This window comes from Xyrauchen texanus, chromosome 37, assembly GCF_025860055.1.
Source record: "Xyrauchen texanus isolate HMW12.3.18 chromosome 37, RBS_HiC_50CHRs, whole genome shotgun sequence".
NCBI classification, from domain to species: domain Eukaryota; kingdom Metazoa; phylum Chordata; class Actinopteri; order Cypriniformes; family Catostomidae; genus Xyrauchen; species Xyrauchen texanus.
The window spans coordinates 21,341,503-21,365,833 of NC_068312.1; the positions used below are offsets into that span (position 1 = coordinate 21,341,503).

At 38.6% G+C, this 24,331-nt stretch overlaps 1 protein-coding gene across 2 annotated transcripts; it reads left to right on the forward strand.

Annotated features, from left to right (window-relative positions):
- Window positions 1-338: 338 nt before the first annotated feature.
- Window positions 339-23,654, forward strand: LOC127630718 (ras-related protein Rap-1A-like). Of its 2 annotated transcripts, none has more exons than XM_052108443.1 (8): window positions 339-416; window positions 4,931-5,008; window positions 7,646-7,714; window positions 7,865-7,921; window positions 8,013-8,153; window positions 13,183-13,326; window positions 13,458-13,585; window positions 23,483-23,654. In XM_052108443.1, exons 2-7 carry the CDS (start codon window positions 4,952-4,954, stop codon window positions 13,545-13,547), a joined length of 558 nt encoding a protein of 185 aa, XP_051964403.1. In that variant the 5' UTR covers window positions 339-416; window positions 4,931-4,951; the 3' UTR covers window positions 13,548-13,585; window positions 23,483-23,654. The 2 variants fall into 2 exon arrangements, with proteins under 2 accessions (XP_051964403.1, XP_051964404.1); XM_052108444.1 differs by lacking the exon at window positions 339-416 and adding an exon at window positions 423-758.
- The last annotated feature ends 677 nt before the right edge of the window (window positions 23,655-24,331 follow it).

Below are 24,331 nucleotides of genomic sequence, written 5' to 3' on the forward strand. Positions count from 1 at the left end.
CTACGAGAAATCACTATAAACCCCCTGTGGGACTTTTACCCAACGTGAGGGAGCATACCCCATGTGTAACGTAAAAGTCCCCCTCACCACCGTTTAAAAAAATATATATTTTATAAAAAATAAATATTATTTATTTTTACACAAATTATGTTGCTCCCTCATTATTCAATAAAACATTTTATTTTCCTGAATCTTGATCTTATGACTCTTAAACTGTACCTAATTCATTAGAACAGGCATCGTTTTTTATAATGTGCAAAACGTCTTTTCTTTACTCATTGACAATTCACATTGAACGAATCTGCTGAAAAGCCAAGTAAAAATTATTCACATGCACGCGCACATCCCCAGTTAACATGATACCCATACCCAGTTGATCCATAACATCGGAGTCGAAGAGCGCGCGGCGGGACACGGTGAGTGGTTTACAGTGGAGGCAGGGAATCCTAAACCACCTCGACACGATACTGTCATTTTTTGTTACTTTAGAGTATATAACAGCGGGTCCCTGGTTTTGGGGGCAAGACCGGAGAACAGAACCTCGCGCAATGAACCTGCTAACGTGCTAGCGCGAGCTAACGAGCTGCAGGCCGGTCTGTAGACGGCTAGCATATTCACCGTGTGGTTGGGCAGAATTAAAGCGCACAGTAGCGCCGCTACCCGGAGAAACTCGCAGGAAACGCCGCTGTTTTACAGGTCGCGGTCCCTCCTGTGAGCATATGAATGAACATACCTGTCCACGGTGAAGTATTTAATCCGTGCGTATTATTGTTATATATTAGTTACTGTGTGTTGATGAATATGGTAAACCACTGATGTTTAAACTGCGCATCTATGAACATAAAGTACACACACTTGCAAACACTGCTAACTTTGAGTGGTCAAGTGTCAACGATGATTATAAATCATCAATGTAATCAGCATTACGTCAATTAATGTAGTGTTGATGTTTCAGCAATTCTGATCTTACAGAATTTGAAGAGCTCCGGTCTGCGTTTTATGGCCAGATTAAAGAAAGTCAACAGTGCTGGTGACACTGAAACGTCATTAAATCGTTATCTAGATTATATTACTAGTCTGGAATGATTTAGAAGCAAATTTAGATTAAACAAAATATATTTCATTCTCACTCACCCTAGTGGTATTGAAGTAGACAGTCTTCTGCAGTGTATGGCAAGGTGTTCTGTCAATTAAGATTCTTCCTCCCCTCATAGTGGAGACATACACTGATGAACCAAAATATTATGATCACTCACAGGTGAAGTAAATAAAGTTGATCGTCTGCTAACAAAGTCACATGTTGAGGTCTGGGCAGATTAGATAGTAAGCGAACTATCAGTTTTCGTAGTAAATGTGTTGAATGCAGTAGGAATGGGCAGATGTAAAGGGTCAAAGCTTCTCTGAAACTGCAAGGCTTGTGGGGTACTCCTGGACAGCAGTGGTGAGTACCTACCGACAGTGGTCTGAGGAGGGATAATCCACAAACCGGCGACAGGGTGTTGGGCGCCCTAGGCTCATCGAAGCGTGAGGGCAACGAAGGGTATCCCGTATGGTATCCCGACTGAAGTTGTACTGTGGCACAGAAAATTATAATGATGCTTACAGTTGGAATGTGTCCCAACACAAAGTGCATCACACTAGGGCTGTCAATTTGAAATTTGAATATTTGTCGAATTTAAGATAAGAAAAATTTAATTCAAATGCTAAAACTGTGCAACTGACAAGGACTTGATCTATCACATTCTCGTGCAAAAAAAAATAGGCTAGATACAGCGCATCAGATACAGTTTAACAGAAAGCAAGTGTCTCAAGATTAAAGTTCTTCATAATTAGACACAACATCTAATAAACAGTGCTCCTGCACGAGACATCTAGCACACGTTTACATAGACAAAAAAAATGGATGGTCGTCAAAGCGTTCGTTGTGAACACCCCCTTACAGTTAGTGGAGGTACTTGGCCATTGCATCTTGCTCTCTTATAAGCATTTCTCAGATTAAGCAATGCGTTTTTTTTTAAACACTTTGTCAGGAAATTTCAACTTGGAAATGTGTCTCCCGAGAGCCTTGCGTTCATTTCCATTCTGTTGTGTTTGTCTGTTTGAACTGCCCCCTGGGCTCATAAGGTGGGTTTCCATCTAACTATTTTTATAAGAAATCCTGAATGGAGAAACGCTTGGTATGCTAATAAACTTTCTAAATTATCTTAAAATGTAATTTAATTGTAATTTTATGATGGTGATGAAACAGTTTATTCACAAAGCGATGACTATTCGTGCATGTGCGATAGCTTGATGTGACTAGCCCACAAAATAGTCCGACCGTGGATCCCCATTGGGATTTTTTTATCCCAAACATAGCGCTTGTCATTTGGAAGTGTTTAACACACAGCTGGTCGATAAAGTGGGTCCTCACAATCCGCCATAACAGTTTTGAGAGCAGTGTGTGGACATTGCAGCTATTTCAGCCCACAATATATCAGATATTACACTTATTCTGTGGTGTCTCGTGGATGCATTTAATAAAATGAGATACTTGCTCCAATCTTGCAAATAAAACTGTTCCCACAGCAGGGAGAGATCATTCAGCTGCTCCATCATGACGAGGCGGCTCCCTCATGATTATGCGCATTACTTAGTGGATGGAAATGTGCAACAATTCTTATTTTCTTTAGTCTAATTTTTAGAAATGCTCTTAAAAATGCTATACATTTTGGATGGAAATCCAGCAATGGTCTGAGCTGCTTCACCACAAGTTCATCTGAAAACCATAGCTATCTGGGTATATTGCTACCCTACATACAAATTAATAAAAAACAATGTGGTATTTCACTATTATTATAAAGGTTGAGTCTGGGGTTGAATACTGTGGCATCAGTTGAAGTGTAACAGCATGTGAACTGCCTATTGAAGCGTTTTTCCCCCTCATTTGAAAATATGGACAGACTAAAACCTTTTATTAATTTTATGCACATTAGTTGAAAATTAAATGCTGCTTTTTTTTTTTTTTTAAACAGCAAGGAATGCTCTTTGAAACAATATAACATGGTGCTGTATGGTTTATGTACACAATGCACCCTCGTCAATTTTCAGCTGACTTTACAATTTTAATTTTACTTTTGAAAATATTTAAGGTAAAAATTCAAATTGACAGCCCTACATCACATGCTTCATGGCAACGATATTCCCTTATGGTAGTGGACTCTTTCAGCAGCATGATACGCCTTGCCTCACTGCTGCACATGCATTTTTGGGTAATGGTTTGAGGAACATGATGAAGAGTTCAAGGTGTTGCCCTGGCCTCCAAATTCCCTACATCTCAATACGATTGGGCATCTTTGGGATGTGCTGGACTGACAAGTCCGATACATGGAGGCTCCACCTCGCAAATTACAGGACTTGAAGGATCTACTGCTAATGGTTTGGTACCAGATAACACAGGACACCTTCAGGGGTCTTGTAGAGTCCATGCCTCAGCGGGTCAGCGACGTTTTGGTGGCACACGGAGGACCAACAGCATATTAGGCAGGTGGTAATAATGTTTTTGCTCATCACTGTATGTGATGCCGTTAATGGTTTTGGCTGCATATCATTCCAAAGTATACCAGTGGCAAGTAAACCTGGACACTGATTCCCTATCAAGCAATAATTCCTAAATTTGTATTTGTGGTCCTCACTAGTTATGTATTGCAGACAGTCAGACAGCTCAGTAAACATGCAGGCTTTGGGCTGCTTTTCCAGATCAATCATTATACCAAAATCTTGCATTAATGCTGGATCTGCATAGGGGATTAGTGTCTTCAGGGTGTAGGGCTTTCTGTTGTCCTGTCTAGTGCTACATTCACACCACTGCAGAATGTGACCCAAATCTAAAAAAATATTCTGCCTTTCACATGACACAGATCTATTATTTGAATGACATTTTAAAACCACATCTGAGACACTTTCATATTTGGAAATAAATGAGATACTGTATTATCAGATTTCCCCCCCAATGTGCATTCACTGTAAACAGCCAGGTCGCATTCAATGTGATTTAATTTTTTTCATAAATCTATCGTGTGTGTTTGATTTGACCCTTCAATAGCCTGTTTGTTGTTTAAAGCATTTATTTGTGATTCATATATTTTCTAGTTCACACATTCAGTTCGTTTTAAGGCTAAAATGATAATAGGCTTCGAGTGTTTGGTTCAGTTTAGATTACACAAAGTAAAATATGCTTGTATTTCATGAAGGTAGATTTATGTAGCAGTGGTCTTGTCACTTGAAAAGAGAAAAATTCTTGGCTATATGTGACTACAGAGGCTTATGTCTTTTTATTCCTTTTAATCATTAGCATTAAAGGATGAAAAATGATGATAATTTTGATCTTAACAGAAGTGTAACTTTACTTTTCCAAATGTCTTGATTTAAGCCTCTTTTCCAGATTTGAATTGTTTCAGGCTAAATGAAGTGGTGCAAAAGCCTAGCATCTGGTGGGTCTGTATCTATTAGATAAGATTCCTTTTTATTAACTTTGATACATTTCCATCCTTTATCACAGTGGAATTTAAATTGCACCCTGACTGATTTCAAATAGACAACAAAGTCCTCAAACTCTGGTTGGAGATAAACAAATAGCTGTGTGTGTGTGAGAGAGACAGCTCTAATGAACGTTCCCCTGTTGAAAGCACTATCAAACTGAGAAAAATACCCTGAACGTGGAATAAATATGGTGTTCGTTCTTTTGGAGACCTTGAAACATACCTTGGAACTGGGACAATATACTTCCTCAAAGCCAAAAACCTCTTGAATGTTTCAAACTTTCAGTACACTAATGAATAGTGTGTGTGTGTGTGTGTGTGTGTGTGTGTGTGTGTGTGTGTGTGTGTGTGTGTGTGTGTGTGCGTGTGCGTGCGTGTGCGTGTGTACGCGCTTTGATTTAATCTTGCAGGCTTCAGCAGAGAGACCAACCATGCGTGAATATAAGCTTGTGGTCCTTGGCTCTGGGGGTGTAGGGAAGTCTGCACTGGTGAGTTTAACCTAAATCTAGTGGCAACAAGTATAGTTTCTTTTCCTCCTTTCTACTGTCATTTTTATGGTTATTTGGACATAAGGTGTACACATACCTTGACTCCAAGGGTCTAAAGGCAAAAAAATCAAGGAATCTTGGTGTCATTTTGGAGTCAGACTTTAGTTTCAGTAGTCACATAAAAGCCATAAATAAATCAGCCTATTATCATCTAAAAAATATATAGTGAAGATTATATGTTTTGTATCCAGTCAAGACTTAGAGAAACTTGTTCATGCATTCCTCACCAGTAGAGTGGACTACTGCAATGAACTCCTCACCAGCCTTCCCAAAAAGACCATTAGACACCCGCAGCTCACTCAGAATGCCACTGCCAGGATTCTCACACAAACAAAAAAAATCAGAGCATGTTAATCCAGTCCTCAGGTCTTTACACTGGCTTCCAGTTACATTTAGATTATTACTCGTTTAAAAATCGCTCAATAATCTAGGACATAAATACATTTCATATATACTGGTTGAATATAAACCTAACAGACCTCTCAGATCATTAGGATCAAGGCAGTGTTTAGCTATTATGCCACCTGCAGCTGGAACCAGCTTCCAGAAAGGTCAGATGCGCTTCAACAGTAGTCCAGACTGAAACAAATCCAGAATGAAAACACTTCTGTTTAGCTGTGAATTTACAGATTGAACACTGTGCTGCACTTACAGATTGCACTGCATCATTTTATTTCTGTATTCAACTTATTTTTCTATTCACTTTTAATAAGCTTTACTTATTTTTAAATTAATTTTAGAATTAATTTTAGAATTTTTTTTATTCTCATTTCTTTTCTTAATTGGTTTTGTATTTTACATTTAAATGATAAAGAAAATACAAGATCAAATAAAGCATTTTGAATTGCCATTTTAAATGAAATATGCTACAGTTGAAGTCAGAAATGTACATAAACCTGAGCCAAATACATTTAAACTCAGTTTTTCACATTTAATCATAGAAAACATTCCTTGTCTCGGGTCAATTGGATCACTATTTTATTTTAAGAATGTGAAATATCAGAATAATAGTAGAAAGAATGATTTATTTCAGCTTTTATCAGAAGTCAGATGTTTACATACACTAGCATTTCCTTTATATTGTTTAATTTGGGTCAAATGTTTTGGGTAGCCTTCCACAAGCTTCTCACAACAATTTTTGGTCCATTCCTCAAGACAGAACTGGTTTAACTGAGTCAGGTTTGTAGGCCTCCTTGCTCACACTTTTTCAGTTTTTTCAGATTGAGGTCAGGGCTTTGTGATGGCTACTCCAATACCTTGACTTTGTTGTCCTTTGTTTGTTGACCCATTTACGACCAAGCTTTAACTTCCTGGCTGATGTCTTGAGATGTTGCTTCAATATATCCACATCATTTTCCTTCCTCGTGATGTCATCTATTTTGTGAAGTACACCTGTCCCTACTGCAGTAAAGCAGCTGCACAACATGATGCTGCCACCCACATGCTTCGTGGTTGGGATGGTGTTCTTCGGCTTGCAAACATCACCCTATTTCCTCCAAACATAACGATGGTAATTATGGCCAAACAGTTCAATTTGTTTCATCAGACCAGATTTCTCCAAGAAGTAAGATCTTTGTCCCTATGTGCACTTGCAAACTGTAGTCTGTCTTTTTTTATGGCGGTTTTGGAACAGTGGCTTCCTTGCTGAGCATTCATTCAGGTTATGACGATATAGGACTCGTTTTACTGTGAATATAGATGCTTGTCTACTTGTTTCCTCCAGCATCATCACAAGGTCGTTTGCTGTTGTTCTGAGATTGATTTGCACTTTTCACACCAAACTGCGTTCATTTCTAGGAGACAGAATTCTTCTCCTTCCTGAGCAGTATATGGGCTGCATGGTCCTGTGGTGTTTGTACTTGCGTACTATTGTTTGTACAGATGAACGTGGTACATTCAGGTGTTTGGAAATTGCTCCCAAGGATGAACCAGACTTACGGAGGTCCACAATTTGTTTTCTGAGGTCTTGGCTGATTTCTTTAGATTTTTTTCATGTGAAGCAAAGAGGCACTGAGTTTGAAGGTAGGCTTTAAAATACATCCACAGGTACACCTCCAATTGACTCCAATTAGCCTATCAGCAGCTAAAATAATTGCCTAAAGGCTTGACATAATTTCCTGTAATTTTCCAAGCTGCTTAGTCACAGTTAACTTGGTGTTAGTAAACTTCTGACTCCGTGGAATTGTGATATAATCAATTAAAAGTGAAAGAATCTGTCTGTAAACAGTTGTTAAAAAATTAACTTGTGTCATGCACAAAGTAAACGACTTACCAAAACTATAGTTTTCTAATATTAAATCTGCGAAGTGGTTAGAGTTTTAATGACTTAAACCTAAGTGTATGTAACTTCTGACTTCAACTTAAATAAAGTTGCCTTGACTTATTAACCATAAATACCATAAATTCAGCAATACTGTTTACAGTATCATGCTATCATTAAATATCTTAAATAGGTCATTATATTGGCCTCCGGCCACCCTGCTCTCAATATATCGGCATTTATTTATCGGTAAACCCATATTGGGTAACCAATGGTGTTTTAGTGCTCATCACTATTTCTTGTCTTTTCTCTCACAGACAGTCCAGTTTGTACAGGGAATATTTGTTGAAAAATATGACCCCACTATAGAAGACTCTTATAGAAAGGTATTGTAACCTTTTAGACGAATGCAACATTTTTAATTTGCATAAATACAAATTAAACTTTGCTTAAACTGAAGATACTTTGAGTAATACACAACCTAGGATTATATAATAAAATGGGATTGACTCTCTCTTTCTCACTGTTTCTTTTAGCAAGTTGAGGTGGATGGGCAGCAATGTATGCTAGAAATCCTGGATACTGCAGGCACAGTGAGTTGAATATGATGCTTGAATTCTGCTGGTCAGGACGTTGATTGATCTTCTATATAAACTTAACAGATTATTCAATGTTTGCCTACAGGAGCAGTTCACTGCGATGAGGGACCTGTACATGAAGAACGGTCAGGGTTTTGCTCTGGTTTACTCCATCACAGCACAGTCCACTTTTAATGACCTGCAGGATCTACGGGAGCAGATTCTGAGGGTGAAGGACACAGAGGAAGTGAGTCACTTACCACATTATCTAGAGTTTAAAATCAATATCCACATCAATAAAAAAAAAAAAATCACTATCCGCATGTAATTTTGTCAATGCCTTACAATGTACATATACTGAACATTTATATTAACTTTGATTGATATTAACATTGATATTAGTTTATATTAACAAGTGTTACAGCAGTTCTAATGATTTACAAGAGGTGTGTAGTAATAATGTACAAATACTTTGTTACTGTACTTAAGTACAGTTTTTGAATATTTGTACTTTTAGTATAACTATTTCTGTTGTCTAACTTTTACTTCACTACATTTTATAGAGTATATTAATACTTTTTCTTCATTAAATTTCTCCCGACCCTTTCGATACTTTTGCTACTGTACACCTAAAAAAACAACAGAGCTGTACGTGTAAATTGCATGCGGATTGGCAATAGTGATATCTGATTTGTGAGAATCAGTTGAGTAAAATCTTGTAAATTTGATTCCTTTTGAATCGGTGAAAAGATTGAAAAAGTGATCTGAATGATTCGTTTTGCAAGTCACAATACTGAATCAAAATCGCAAGGAAGCACGCGTCGAACGAACAACGTTTGCTGCATTCGTATCAAGTTTCAAGTTAATGCAGTTACATTTAACCAAAGTACAATGTGCATATAATGACCATATGCACTCATGAAAATGGGTCTGTTCTAAAAATCTAGTGAGCGTCCTCCGTAGGCAGCATTTTATGACATCATAAGCATGCTTCTGATGCAGGTAGGTATCATAATTATGCTGCCTCTTCAGATATCTCGTTTTGGCCAAATCTTAAATTAGCATCGTATGCATCCTGCCCTGGGTAGGCGATCCCAGAATACACCCTGATGAGCTTGGTGGAAAAATAAATCCAAGATGGCGGACGAAGCGAGATAAATTTAGATTATAAATATACTTCAAATTCATTCAGCACTGAAAAGTGTTGATAAATAACGGTTTAATATGACACAAAACCGACTGCTTTACCCAGAATGTGTGTGTGTGCCATGTGTGTTTAGGCTCATTAAAGGATCATGTATTGTTAGGAGCATTATTTGAATGATGCACAGAGCTGCCACCTATCGAGAGCGTTCCAAATCGCGCTGTTATGAGACATTATTTCAGTAAGGATGCTGCCATAGAAGACAGCTGCCTATGTAGGCAGGAGATAGTGAGGCAGCTCACAAAATGTATATACGCTAACTATAACATTTGCAAAACTCATTTAACATAAAATGCATGATGTTCTCAGTTCTTTTTGCTTTTGCATGTTTACTAAGGTGGTTGCAGTATGTGATTGCTAGTGTCATGGGTGGTTGCCAGGATGTTGCCATGCTATTGCTAAGTTGTTCTCTGTGTTTTTAGAACAGTGCTATGCAGTTGCTAGGGTGGGAGGTTGTTTACTGGCCCAAATGATAAGAGCTGACCCACAAGTCTCTATACTGATCATTAAATATTACTAATATAAAGAGGTCCCTCCAATGTTCCAATTTGTTTATGCACTGCTTTTTCCCTTCATATTAATCATATGTCAAATCCACTTCTATTCAACACAACCATTATAAAGACTGTTTCAGTTATGTTGTGGTTTATGCTGTGTTCAAGTCCTCTAGGGAAGTTCATACTTACGAGGTTAGAAGTTGTAATTCCGATGTAATGTGTGTTCAAGTGATTTTATTAGGAAAGAATATCCCTTAACAAAGTTTGTAATGGGATTGCAAGGAGAAAGCGGGAGACGGCAAATTCAACTCAAATGTTATTTATTTTATAACACAAAATTGGCTTTTCAGCACTTCACTCAATCACGCTTTTCAGCACACACTGCTAAACACAGTCTCAGGTTGTGTGTGGTAGCTCTCTCACTCCCTCACTGGCATCTAGCTCAAATCCATTTCCAACTCTCACTACAATGACAAACAGCTGTTAGAGACAATCATTGCCAGGTGATGATCCTTAATGTTCTCATTTGCTGATCTTCCTCTCCACTCACAAGCTGGCGCTCAACCACGCCCACACAACCACAATCCCGTTTTGGAGTTTCCTATTTTTTTTTTTTCACTGTTTTACTACCAATGCATCAGAATACACATAGTTTGCTTTTAATTGATGCTTTATCTATCTTATTTAATCATACTTGTGCTGCCACATAGGCCTACACTGATGGTAAATGTTTTGTTGCACAAGCCTGTCACCTCAAACCAGCTAAATGATTCTCGTTTTCTGGAAAGCATTATTCTTCATAAATAGTACAAAAATGCATACATCCTAAACTTTACAGACAAAATCCACAAAAAAAAACAGAATGGTCAACAGTTTGCTTGATTCTTCTTGTTTACTTAGAGACAGGCACAATATTATTTTGGTCTAGCTTAGTGGATGTGACTGTATTAAGACCACATACCATATTAGCTTACTTAATGTTTTATTTTGAAATAAAAAGACAAAGCAAGAGAAAAAATGTTGCAGAGGATATGCACACATTTGTTGGTATCATTTAACTTTTTATTTGGAGCCAATTGAATGTTTCCTCCTTAGGTTATTTAGGTGCCACTGTTCGGTGGCCATTTTGGAAGTTAGAAAAAAATATTTCCTGAAGGCAGATGAATGGATTGGATGAGGAATGATAAAATTTTTTACAATTAAGATATTAATAAATCAAGTGCAACTTGATAATATTTATTTTCTTTATATTTAACATGCAATACTTGATGGATTTCATGAGTATATGAAGCTAGTGCTGGACAATTACTGATTGATGGTCTCGAAGATGCAGTAAGTGAAAAAAAATTATATAAATTGCTGATAACCACATTCTTCTTGCGGTCAAACAAGATTTAGTTCTCTGTCTGTAATTATTATCCAGAAATATAACTTTTCACGTGGGCTTATAAATAATAGTGCCTTTTAAAATCATGTTTGCTCTTATCTTAAAAGCAGAATAATTATTTTATGTTTAAACCATTAACAAATCTACATTGTAAAATATTGTTTTTTATTAATAAATCATTAAACCAATACCTGATCTGTCTAAAAATGTCAGTATCGGAGCCGATAGTGATCCAGGTATCGGTTCTGTGCATCCCTAGTTAATGTTCACATCAACCATCAGAATGAGGAAAAAATGTGATTTCAACCGTTGCATGATTTTTGGAGACTGGCGGGCTGGTTTGAGTATTTCTGTAACTGCTGATCTCCTGGGATTTTCATGCACAACAATGTCTAGTGTGTGTGTGTATAGAGAATGGTTTGAAAAACAAAAGGGATCCAGATTCAGAGGTCTGTGGGCAAAAACGGCCTGTTAATGACAGGTCAGAGGAGAATGGCCAGACTGGTTCAAGACGACAGGAAGGTGACAACCACCCAAAAAAAAACACCTGTTACAACAGTGCTATGCAGAAAAGCATTTATGAACATACAGGACTTTGAACATTGAGGCGGATGGGCTACAGCAGTAGAATACCCCACCGGGTAGCAATACTGTCAGCTAAAAACAGGAAACTGAGGCTGCAGTGGGCACAGGCTTACCATAACTGGATGGTAAATGATTGGAAAAACATTGCCTGGTCTGACGAATCTTGATTTCTGCTGTGACATGCAGATGGTACGCCCACTGCAGCCTCAGCTTTCTGTTCTTGGCTGACTGAAGTCTAACCCAACATGGTCTTCTGCTGTTGTAGCTCATTCGCCTCAAGGTTCAAAGTGTTGTGCATTCTGTGATGCTATTCTCCTCAATATTTTGCTTTGGTCAGGCTGTGTGGATGACAGCCTACATTCCATGTTTCATTTGTTTCTTAATGCTTTCAGAACAACACATGATGTAATGAAAACACCACAATTAATCCTTGAGATTTCCTACCAGCATATAGGTACACCCTCCTTAAACTGGTCACATTCCAAATTACATTAAACAATTAAAAGACAAACCATAAACTCACATTGTGGGTTTATTAACTCACATCGAGTCTATTCAAAATATAAATTAAACCTGGCAATAAAATTAAGAGTTTGCAGGTGCTTTTAACCGAAATGGGTTAGTTGATTGGCTCGTTATGCACGAATGGCTCTCATCACACTTTAATAATGTTTAGCCTCCCATTCAGCTAATGAAAACACGCTGCGTGATCATGAGGAAGGATTAGGCTACATCAAGATTTAAATAAAATAGCCTTCTCCCCTCTCAATGTTGCTTGCGTGCTACCGATTACCCAGCTCTACGTGATTTTGAAAAATGTATGACACAATATAAGAAATATTTAAGATTCCACAGAAGTTTGTGATCCGTAATCAAATAAGAAAATTTGTTACGTTAACTAATTTTGTACAAAAAGGACTGGTTTATGGTGCTGATACAGCCATTGTCCAGGAAAATAAAAAATGGCACTCCATGTCAAAAAGTTTATACGCTATACACATTAGAGACTGTTGTGCATGAAAATCCCAGGAGATCAGCAGTTACAGAAATACTAAAACCAGCCTGTCTGGCACCAACAATCATGCCATGGTTGAAATCACAGAGATCAAATGTTTTCCCCTTTCTGATGGTTGATGTGAACAATAACTGAAACTCCTGGCCTGTGTCTGCATGATTTTATGCATTGCTCTGCTGCCACACGATTGGCTGATTAGATAATCACATGAAAAATTAGGTGTACCTAATAAAACAGTTGGTGAGTGTATATATACACTATGTATTTAAGGCATAATCTACAATAAATATTTTAATCGAACCACACAATGAAGATTAAGACATTACAAATAATACAAATGTATACAAATAAAAATGACTTGGTTCTCAATTAAATCTAAGGGTAAAATTATTCATGCATATATGGGAATCTTTGTTACACAAGCACTTGTAATTTTTGCACCTTCTATCTAAGAGATCTTGAATATGGAGAAATCAGGCCATGCTATTTTTGAATTAATCAAGTTTCTTTGAGCTGTCAATGTTAATTCAAATTTAAACCTGATACAAACACAAAACACTCATCAGATGTCTCTCTTTATCTGTGTAGGTGCCAATGATCTTGGTCGGAAATAAGTGTGATTTAGAGGATGAGAGAGTGGTCGGGAAAGAGCAGGGTCAGAATCTCGCTCGTCAGTGGAGTAATTGTGCCTTTGTAGAATCTTCCGCCAAATCAAAGATCAATGTCAATGAGGTATGTCACACTTCACTTCATCTAAAGCAGAATACAAACATACAGATACAGAGTAAACCTCACTCTTGGTAACTTGCATATCTGTAATCACAGTCCTCTGATAAAATCCTTTGTTTTTGTGTGTGTATCAGATCTTTTATGACCTGGTAAGACAGATAAACAGAAAGACACCAATGGAGAAAAAGAGAGCAAAAAAGAAGTCAAACTGCGTCCTACTGTAACACAAATGCAGAGCATCACTGCAACAGCTCTGAGCCAGGTAGTCAATAATTAATTCAGTACTTGCACTATTAGGAAATAGTTCCATGATCAGTGTCCACACATCTTAAAAGTAAGCAGAAGATTGTTAAAAGTTTTTTTTTTTTGTGAAACATTGCAATTTTAACTGCAATGCGAACATTTAACATTTTATTTTTCTGCTGCTTTGGTATAAAGGCTAGAAGAACAACAACAAATAAATCACATCACAATTCATTTTTATATAAAAAAATGAAATAACTTGCATGTTCAACAGAGTGCCTCCCTTTCACACTGAAGCACACAACTTGTTGTTGCAATATGTAACAATAATTGTTTATTAACTTTTTATTATACAATACTAAAATATATAATATATATATTCATTTAGTAATTCAGTCATGCCTTAACTTTAAAGAGTTAAAAGTTATAATGTGTGTGTGTGTGGCCTAGTTCATAGTATTTTAAATTCTAGGTGAAATGATCCTCCAGTGCCGTTCTTGATGCATCTAATAGGCCAACTGTTGAGCATCTGATATGTTGTTCGTAATTAGCACTCACATATTACACGTCGCGAGTGCTAACACTTGATCATCTTAAATGATTATCAAAATCTTTATCATGATCATGTGCCCATGAGTTAGTTTTTATTAATTTTTATTTAGCAGGCAATTTTCATCAAAAGTGATTTGCAGTTAACTGATTGCAGAGGCTGTAATTTAGGGTTGAATGCCTGTGTCACCAAAAATACATTGTTTTGTTTAAGGTGATGAAAAGATAGTGTTCTACAATCTTTAGGTTCACTGCAGAGAACCTTAACCACTGCCACAATCATCACAACAAAACATGGAGGGCTACACAAAGTGGAGCATAATCCTCAGATGGAGGTGCCCTATTAATTGCAATCATAGTAACATCAGCTCATCTGCTGACAATAGGAGGTTCAAAGTGAGCAACATTTTGAGTGTCGATTGTCAAATCAAAACACCCTATGTTGTTGTAATAGACTACTGGCAGTGATTGTGTACTTCTGCTAATAGAAGTTCTATATAGCATCATCCTAATTTAAATAAATTTCAGGTGTAAGCTTAATTAAAAATCCCCGGCCAGGCAGAGAGAGACAAAGCGCGGATTAGCTTCTCCCAGCGGAAGGTTATCAATCACTTGACCGTCGGGTCATCCTGCTGAGTAAATGGCTTCAAAACCTGAAACGCATCTGGCTTGCTTCAAATATACCTGACTGCAGCTTGCAGAATGGGACGGGCAACACATGGTGCGGTGCTACATGTGTCGCTCCACCCATAACTTGCACTCATTGACTTGTCTTCTTTCATAGGTATACATTGGCCTGTCACGATAATTACCTTGTCGACTTATCATACAATATATGGACATGACCTCGACATTTTTTGCTTACCTCGATATTGCCCATTGTGTTTACGTGCATGTTTGTTTACATAAGAATGAATGTCACCAACATTTTAGCCAGTCGTGCTGCTTTCCTCTCGTCTGCTCTCTGTGTTGGAGGCGGGGCTCAGGCAGCTCCTCCACACACACAGAGTGGACAGCAACAGGTGAAAATAACATGTTACTCGAGGCTAATAGGTGTTTTAATAGGTGTTTTTTTTAGATGACTGCATAATTCCAGCCAGAAAGTTTGGAAGAATAAGTCTCAAAGCCACTCTGCAGTCAAAGTGTTAAAAGACCAGATACATACCCCAGAAACATACTGATGACATAATTGCAGAAGCCCTTCAGTCTGCTTTAGCTGACTGGTGGGCATTGGATGAGTGCAAAATGGCCTTTATAACTACAGACAGTGGTGATAACATTGTGGCTGCAATATGCAAACTTGGCTGGCCATGACTCAATTGCTTTGGCAACAACCTCCATTTGGCTGTTTCCCATGGTTTGCATGGTAACAAGGATCGCACAGCGCATGCCATGGGACTTTGTAGGAATTTTGTCAACACCTTCAACCTGAGCTGGCAAAAGAAGAGAAACCTGAGGAAGGCACAGACTGAAGCCAATACCCCTAAACACAGTCTAGTACTGGTGAGTGATGGATAAATTATGTTGATTTGCAACCATGTTTACAGGGTTGTTTTTTACTTTGGGACCTGTAACTGGACTTTTTCTGAACTGAAATTGGACTTTTGTGAGCATAAATGTATGTATGTATTATATCATTGGTTACATTATAATATAACCATGTACAATTATTTGTGATAATGGAATTTAAAAAAGGATCCTTTGTTGAATAATGTTGATATAGACTAACTAATAAAAAAGAACAAATGTTATCTTTCCCACAGGATGTCACCACATAATGGGGCACCAAGAAAACAATGATAGAGAGGGTGCTGGAGCAACTCCGTCATAAGACCTGTCCTGGTTGAAGATCGAAAACATGGCCACCTCAACCCAACCTGGCAGGATGTTTCTGTGTTGGAGTCCATTAATGCAGCAATGAAGCCAGTGGCTGATTTCACTGATGTTCTCTCAGGGGAAAAATTTGTTGCTGTGTCCTCAGCAAATCCTGTGTTGGAAATTCCTAAAGGCAAATTATATCACTAGACCCTAATGACACTGCACTGACATCAAAGATAAAGGAAAATGTGCCAAAAATTGACTGGGAAATATAGCCCACCTGAAATCCAAGACCTCCTGAGAAAGGCCACCATCTTGGATCTGAGGTATTGTGGTAGCATGGAGGATGCAGAGGTCTTGATGATGTCAAACATCAGCTATTGCAAGAGCTACTAGACATGAGAGGAAGAAAGAAGTGGAGAAAGTGCCAGTGGTGAGAGCTACGGTAAAGCTTTAAGGGGAAATTATGGATCTAAAACTCCAGCACCCAAGAAGAAGAGGCTGACGACCTCAAGTCGTCAGACCCAGGCTGTATCGGTACAAAAAAAAGAGTTCAGGCTGATGCAGAGCTGACCAAGTTCCTTCAGGAAGAAGCACTTGCTGCATCATCTGATCCCTTGATGTGGTGGCATGATAATTATAGAAGATTTCCTCTAATAGCCAAGTTTGCACAAAAATATGTGTGCATTTGTGCAACAAGCACTTGCTCAGTGAGAATGTTCAGCACAGCTGGCAACATTGTTACCCCAGAGAGATCCTGCCTTAAGCCCCATAAGGTAAACATGTTATTGTTCCTTGCTCAGAATCTGCCTAATAATTAAAAGATTAAAAAAGATAATTACAGATTTGGCAACAGATATGGCCTGTTGAGGCTTTGTGTCTCAGTTGAGGCATCGTGCCTTTGTTCATATGAACGCCTTACTGGGGATTTTGTGTTTTTGAGCAAATGTGTGCTTATTATAACTCTGATTTTACAGTGTATGTGTGTGTGTATGTGTGTGTATATATATATATATATATGTGATAATTTTAAGACACAAAGCCTCATTGCATTGGTCATATTTTTATTTATTTTTGTAGTATGTTGTATTTTTAAAAATGTAATTGCATGATTTTGCCACGAGAGCTCTGTTGTCCACTTGAGTTCAGTTGTTAGTGGAAACTATATCTGATGTGTTTATTCTATTCCAAGAAGTACACTTTCACCCCACTTTACTGAGAAAAAAGGTCAGGGAAGAAACTGTAGAAATCTCCAAACAAGTACCTTTGTGTTATGTCCAGAGACAATCTAAAAGGAGTCCTAAACTGACTTTGTCAAACATGTTACTTTGTTCTACTTGTTGTTACTTATATCTAACTTATAGCTAAAATGTTACTTTGCACTTTTTGTTAACAAAGCTCATAACCTTTGAGAAACTGGATTGGCAGTATATTGCCTATAAAGGAATTAATGACTTTCTAATCTCCTGTGCCAAATGTATAATATTTAGTGCAGTTTTTGTTAACTGAGCCCGAGAGTCCTTTTTATTTATTGTTTTGGTTGTGTGGTTTTATTTTATTTGTTTTGTTTAGGATATTTTTTTTTTTTTTTGACATTCCAATGTCTGATTATCTTTAGAATTAAAAGTTAATTGCTCTTTGAAATGGTGCACTTGCTTTATTATGCTATTACATTGTCATTATTTCAGTGGCATAAAATGGTCTTAAAATGACAATAATATTGTTTATCGCAATTATTTCTGGGACAATATATTGTCCAACAAAAATAGTTATCATGACAGGCCTAGGTATACATGATTGGAAACGTGTTTTAAAACAGTTTAGCCAGATAATTTTGATTATATTGCTGTAAGCAAATACCTCACGTGCCATTTCAAACAAATGTAGTAGCCTAGGACTGAGAAGCATATTGTTGTTTTAGAGCGCAGTAACTCAGCTGACTTGAGCTTCACAGAAACCTGGCAGAGTGAAGCCATTCCGGACGGCACGTGACATCTGCCGGGCTTTCAGCTGTTCAGAGCGGATAGCATTGCGGAGTTAACTGGGAAAACAAGAGGTGATGGAACATGCTTTTTCATCAATGAAAATTGGTGTACAGATGTAACAACATCAATGAATTTTGTGCTTTCCTAATTTGGAAGTGCACTTTATCAACTGGTAAGCCTTTCTACTCACCACTGTGTTTTCCTAATTTATTCTGGTGAGTGTTTATATTCCTCCAAAGCGTGTGAGTGCAGTGCTGCAACAGCTGGCTGATCAGATCACGACACGGAACAACAATACCCAGACTCACTTATTATTATTCTCTGCGATTTTAACAGAGCAAACCTCACCAGTGAGCTGCCAAGATACAGACATCACATTACATTTACTGTTTCACCCACTTGTCTAAACTCCTGTGGTGACCAGCTGGCCCCCATCTTCACACAGATCTCACTGGAGCAGTGTGACGTTCCTTGCTGCTTCAAATGATTCACCATCAACCCTGTCCCAAAGAAACCCAAAATCAAAGGACTTAATGACTACAGTCCCATCACTCTTATGTCTGTGATCATGAAGTCATTTGAGAGACTGGTGTTGGCCCACCTGAAGGACATCACTGGACCCTTTCTGGATCTCCTTCAATTTATTTATCGAGCAAACAGGTCTGTGGATGATGCATTTAACATGGGATTGCATCATATCCTGCAACATCTGGACAGACCAGCTGTTTGAGTGTTTTGATAGGCATTGTGATATTGCGATTCTGTAAGAATTGTGATTTAATGTTTTGATATAAAAACTTTTGTTAACTACTTTTTCTCAGAAGGAAATGTCTATTGAAGAACAGTTGTGTCTGAAATGACAATTGTTTCACTCTTAAATATATAATTTGCTGATAATGGGTAGGGATGTGCAAAAATACTGATTTACATTTACGCATTTGGCAGACGCTTTTATCCAAAGCGACTTACAGTGCACTTATTACAGAAACAATACCCCCGGAGCAACCTGGATTAGGTGTCTTGCTCAAGGACACAATGGTGGTAGCTGTGGGGATCGAACCAGTGACTTTCTGATGACCAGTTATGTGCTTTAGTCCACTATGTCACCACCACAACTTTTTTTTAATGATTTATGATTTAAATGATAATAATGATTTAAAGCTTACAATTGACCAGTCAGTGTGATATCTGAGCTAGGCAACTTGTTAGTGCAAAGGAATGCTAGTTACGTATGTAAATGTGTTTGTGAATTTAGGATGACCACCAGAGGCAGTGTTAAACACTAGTGGGTTATCACCACGACAGCCAGATAGGTCTAGAGAATATACCAACAAAGTCACATGATGACGCAACCTCCCATCTGAGAGAAGAGGTCCCTCCTGAGGGGAAGCTGCCATAGAGTGCTCACCAAGAGCTTCAGAAGCGGAGGAAACCAAGGCCTGCTCACCACCATGGCGCCACCAGAAGAACCCTGTGTTTGCATATAGAAATCGTGTGCAACGTCTCCCACAACAGTGGAATTGGAGAAAAAGCATCTAGTAGGCCATTCGTGAGACCGTTTCATGACCCAAGGGGCTGGATGCTTCTATCCTTGTGAACCATAATCGACAGTGACTGGTCGTCTCTGATGCAAAAATATCCACCTCTGCCCTATCAAACCGATGCCAGATCTCCTGTACTACATCCGGATGAAGCCTCCATTCCCCCGAATGTAGTCGTCTCTGGAGAGAACATCTGCTATCTGATTGCCTGAACTTGGAATATGATCCTCTCTTAATGACGCAAGTCATGGTTGGCACCATGAGAGAATCTCGTGAGTGAGTTCCAGTGACATGCGATGGATCAGATGGAACACTGTCGAGGTGTTGTCTAACTGAACAAGCACATGACGGCCTGGTAAAACTGGCATAACACCTAGAGGCACCCCCACTTTCAGGAATTCCCTCTGATTCCACTGCCTCAGGGCATGAATGCAGTGGGGAGAAATAACAATCAACTGGTGGCGATGTCTGGTGGATTCAACCTTTTAAACCATTGTTCCACCTCTGGAGTGGTCTGAGGGTGGAGTAAGCCCAACGGAATTACTGCTGTGGCAGAAGTTAACGTTCCCATCAGTCACAGGAACATTCTGTACTGTAGTGGCACTCCAGGGTGGAAACAAGTCAGGAGTCGCAGGATGCTGGTCACCCGCACATTTGATGAAGTGGCTGACATTGCAAGAGAATTCAAAGTGATTCTTAAAAATGTAGTTGATTGTGCCACAAAGTAGCCAGTCATCCAAATAAGGCATAATTCGCGTTCCTCTTGACCATAGGGGAGACAGTGCTGCATTCATGCATCTTGTGGAGACACGAGGAGCGAGGGACAGCCTGAATAGTAGGACCTTGAACTGGTAGGTTTGATTTTGAAAGCTGAAACGAAAAACTTCCAGTGCTGAACAGTAACAGGAATGTGAAAGTATGCGTCCTTGAGGTTGACACTCGCAAACCAATCTTCCCTCTTCACAGACTGCAGAACATCTGCAGGAAATAATTAGAATAGAACTTGTCCCTTTGAATGAGGGAATTAACTTTTTCTATGGCTCCCTTTTCCAATGATAAAATAATTTCTTGAGAGAGTGCCATTGAAAAACTGCATCGCTGATGATTGCAGGGATGATTCCTGAGAATCTGGGTGGCTGGCGACAGAACTGAAGGCTGTATACCCCTTGCTCAGAGTAGACAGGCCCCAAGTATCCAATGTTGTGTCCCTTCAGTATTTCAGTTGTTGTACTGAAAAACCACTGTCCGCTGGCCGGAGCACCTCAGGCATCATGGGTGCGACCTTTGGTGGCAGTGGGGGGACACTGACGTGGCCTCCCCTGTGGCTGCGGTAGTCGAAAACCTTGAGCATCCTCAACAGCACGAGGTCTCTGAATGGGCTGTGGAGTAGAGTGTTGCCGAAAGCAATGTTCCTGTGTAGCAAAACTATGGCAGACTTGAACTGCCAGTTCCCTAAAAGTTTGCTGTACCTGTGTCAGCTGACAAGTAGCTTCGGACAACTTGACTCTTTTCCAGTACTTCTGGGATGTTTTGTCCGAGGAGGTGCCCAGGAACAATTGGAAGCTCCCTCATCATTTTATGCAATCCTTTGGCAGTTTCACCTGGGCAAGCCACACTTGGTGGCGAGCTGTTAGGAGTTTGGCAGTAAGCGCATCCAGCTTGCGAGTCACATGACCCATCACCAAAAGAGTTGTTTGCAGAAACTGTGGAGACCGCGAATATCTATCTTTCTCCCTTCATTTCAAAGTAGTGGAGGTAGTGGAGGTATTTTCTGCACTTATGTAGACGGTAGATCCACTTTTGCACTACAATATCATCTTTAAATTCCACATGCTCATGAAAATGGGAGTTGGAAGCACTTGTAGAGAGAACATCCAGGTCTGAATGATGTGAAAGGGGAGTCAAGAGATTCCTCAATTTCCGGATATGAAACGTCCTCTTCTTCCCGTGTCACTGTTGCAAAAGGGGCTGGAATCACAGGTTGAAGCGATTGGAAAAGACGCTTCTGCCATCTCAGAACAGCCACCGTCTTAAAAGAGCGAAGGGTCCTCCATATGGATGCTTTTAGCACTAGCCTTTTTCTTAGTTGTTGGGGGGGGGGGGGGCTAACTACGGCTGCACGATTTTAACCGAATTAGGATCCAATTCCGTGACATTGGAATAGGCTGCAGTCCAGACACAGGTCAGTAAGAGCATCTCTCAGATGCTGAGTTCCCAAACATTGTGTCCATCGTTGGGGAGAAGCACATTTGGACACAGTTTATGGATCAGCGGGAAGCCGGTTGCAATAGCGTTATGAGCAATGTTAGATCGGCAATGAACACCTTCGGACTTGTAACCATAAATTTGATAGTTTTACTCCGATACATTTCTCCAGACCCTTTCATTACTTTTGCGACCATGGTAACACCAAAAAAATCAGCTGTAGTGTATAAATGTGTGCAGATCGGCGATTGTGATGCATGATTTGTTGAAAGAATCATTTGATTTGAATCTTTTAATTTTGATTCTTTTGACCTGAACAAAAAGATTCAAAAAGCACTTTGAATGATTCGTTTTGCAAATCATGAATTTGAATCAAAATCGCAAGCAAGCGCCAGATTATGTTTTCCGTCATCTGTCTCTACTGAGGAAGACCAGAAACTGCTCATGCAAGTTTATTCTCCTTCAGTGTTCCATGTTTTTATGGACTGTGGTGCTCATTAACAAGTATTTCACACTCATTCGATCCTAGATGTGCATGACTTAAATTTTTTCTGCAGAACACAAACAAAAACAGATTTTCAAAAGAATATAATATATATATATATAGAATATTGCTGTTATGTAGGTCAATTAAATGTAAGTTAATGGTGGCCAGACCTTTTAAAGCTCCAAAAAGCACATAAATGCAGCATAATAGTAAGACTCCAGTGGTTTCATCAGTGTCTCCTGAATGGATCCAAATGGTTTTGGGTGAGAATAGACCAAAATATAACTCCTTTTTCGACTATAAATCTTGACATTAGCAGTCTCCTTGGTGACCAGGATTTCAAGCTTAGCCTCTGGCAGTCAGGAGGAATGAAACAGAACCCATATATAAGGCTGCATTATGTCCATTTGTAATCAACAACAACAACAACAAAAACTGTACAACAAATAATTTTAACTTGTCACTATTTTATTTTATTGTACTTTATTTTAGAATATAAAATATAACATATTACCATAGGCTATTACTATTATAATAATGATACTTTTGCAACATACAAATGGAGGCTAAAGAGTAAACTTGTTCAAGAACTGAATTATGACACATGACAATTCACCTCATCACCTGTAGTCTCAATAGTCTAGTTTCCATCCACCTTTCGCGATATTTTGTTCGACAAAGTGAAAATGCGAAATAAAATTGCGACATTTGCCGCCTTCTGCCTGTGTCCATTCAAATGGCCATTTATCGATAAAAAGGATGTCATGCCTAAAAAACAAAACATGTTCCCTCAAGTTTTGGTTCAGCGCAAAGGAAATCTGCCCTGAAGCATTTTCCATCCATAAATGTGTGTTTATCGCTAATTCGCCTCCCAGATGTCCCTATTTTGTTTCCTCTGATGTTTGGGTAAAATGGGGAGAATATTGAAGCAACAGTTGGGAACAGTTGCCCTTCTGATAAGATCTAATATTGGTCCTGATGTTGCACCTATCGCAGGTTGGCACTGGTTCCGACCCGAAAGCGAAATACAAATTTATATTTTCTGAAGAAGCAGTAAATGTGATCCGAGGTAAAGAGGGTTAGATTTATAATATTTATATGTTTTAAAATGTTCAAAGGCTCATTTTCTGAAAGTGAATGCAGCATTGGACAAATAGTTCTGATAGTGCAAATACTCCAGGAACCGAGTTTGACACTCCTAGACGGAGAATAAATTTGTAGGTCAGCTCGTCACTGTAATTCATCATCAAATTGCGTATATAATGAGTTGTTGCGAGTTGAGTTCCATTTTAGATGGAAGGCATACATTTTCTTTTCTCTTTTTCTTTCAGAATGCCGAAATGAAAAACTGTTGCCCAGCTGGCCAATATTCCAGTTCCTCTCTACAGTTATTGGCCAACAATCAATAAGACAGAACACCATAGACACTAATATACTCAAGACATGACAGAAAAAAGAGAGATGAAGCCTCTGCCTTTTCTTCCAGAACAGTCTTGCCAATTTACCCCCTTTGATCACAGTTATTTTTGAAGGAGATTCCACACAGGATCTGTGTCTGAAGGAAAATCTCTGTCTGTGATGGGGTGAGGAGGGTTCGACAGCCTTGGAGGAGGTTCAGGACTTTCTTAATGACTACAGAGAGAATGAAGTCATTTCATTTTTTTCTTCTTTTTTTTGGTACGTTTAAACCTTCACAAAGGAGCAGTTTGTCCGTAATTCATCAGAAAAAGTTTTTTTCCCTCTAAATGTCTTTGTTTTCTGGAAGACACAGCTTTCATATTCCCCATAATATGCTTGAATTCTTATTTCTTTTAATCTAGAGAAACTGTGTTAAATTAAAAAAAAAATTTGTAGTGGTAAAATGAAAATAAGAAATGTGTTTTTGTGTTTCTTAAAGATGTATTGTACCAAAGCCAATGCTGAAATTACCTTTGTTCTTTCACAATCATAATTACATTAATTTTCCAGCTTTTAAAGATAATTACATTTTTAGTGGTTTTTCATTCAGTTTTTTTGTTGTGGCTCAGCCTAGGATGAATATCAACTGTTTTGTGCCTGAGCAGGAGAAAATAAATTATCTGATCTCAAAGGCACAGGTGAACTTCTCTTACAACAGCTAAACCAAGTAATCAATTGTCAATCCTGGACTATTCATTTGCCAAGTTAAATCAGTCTTGATG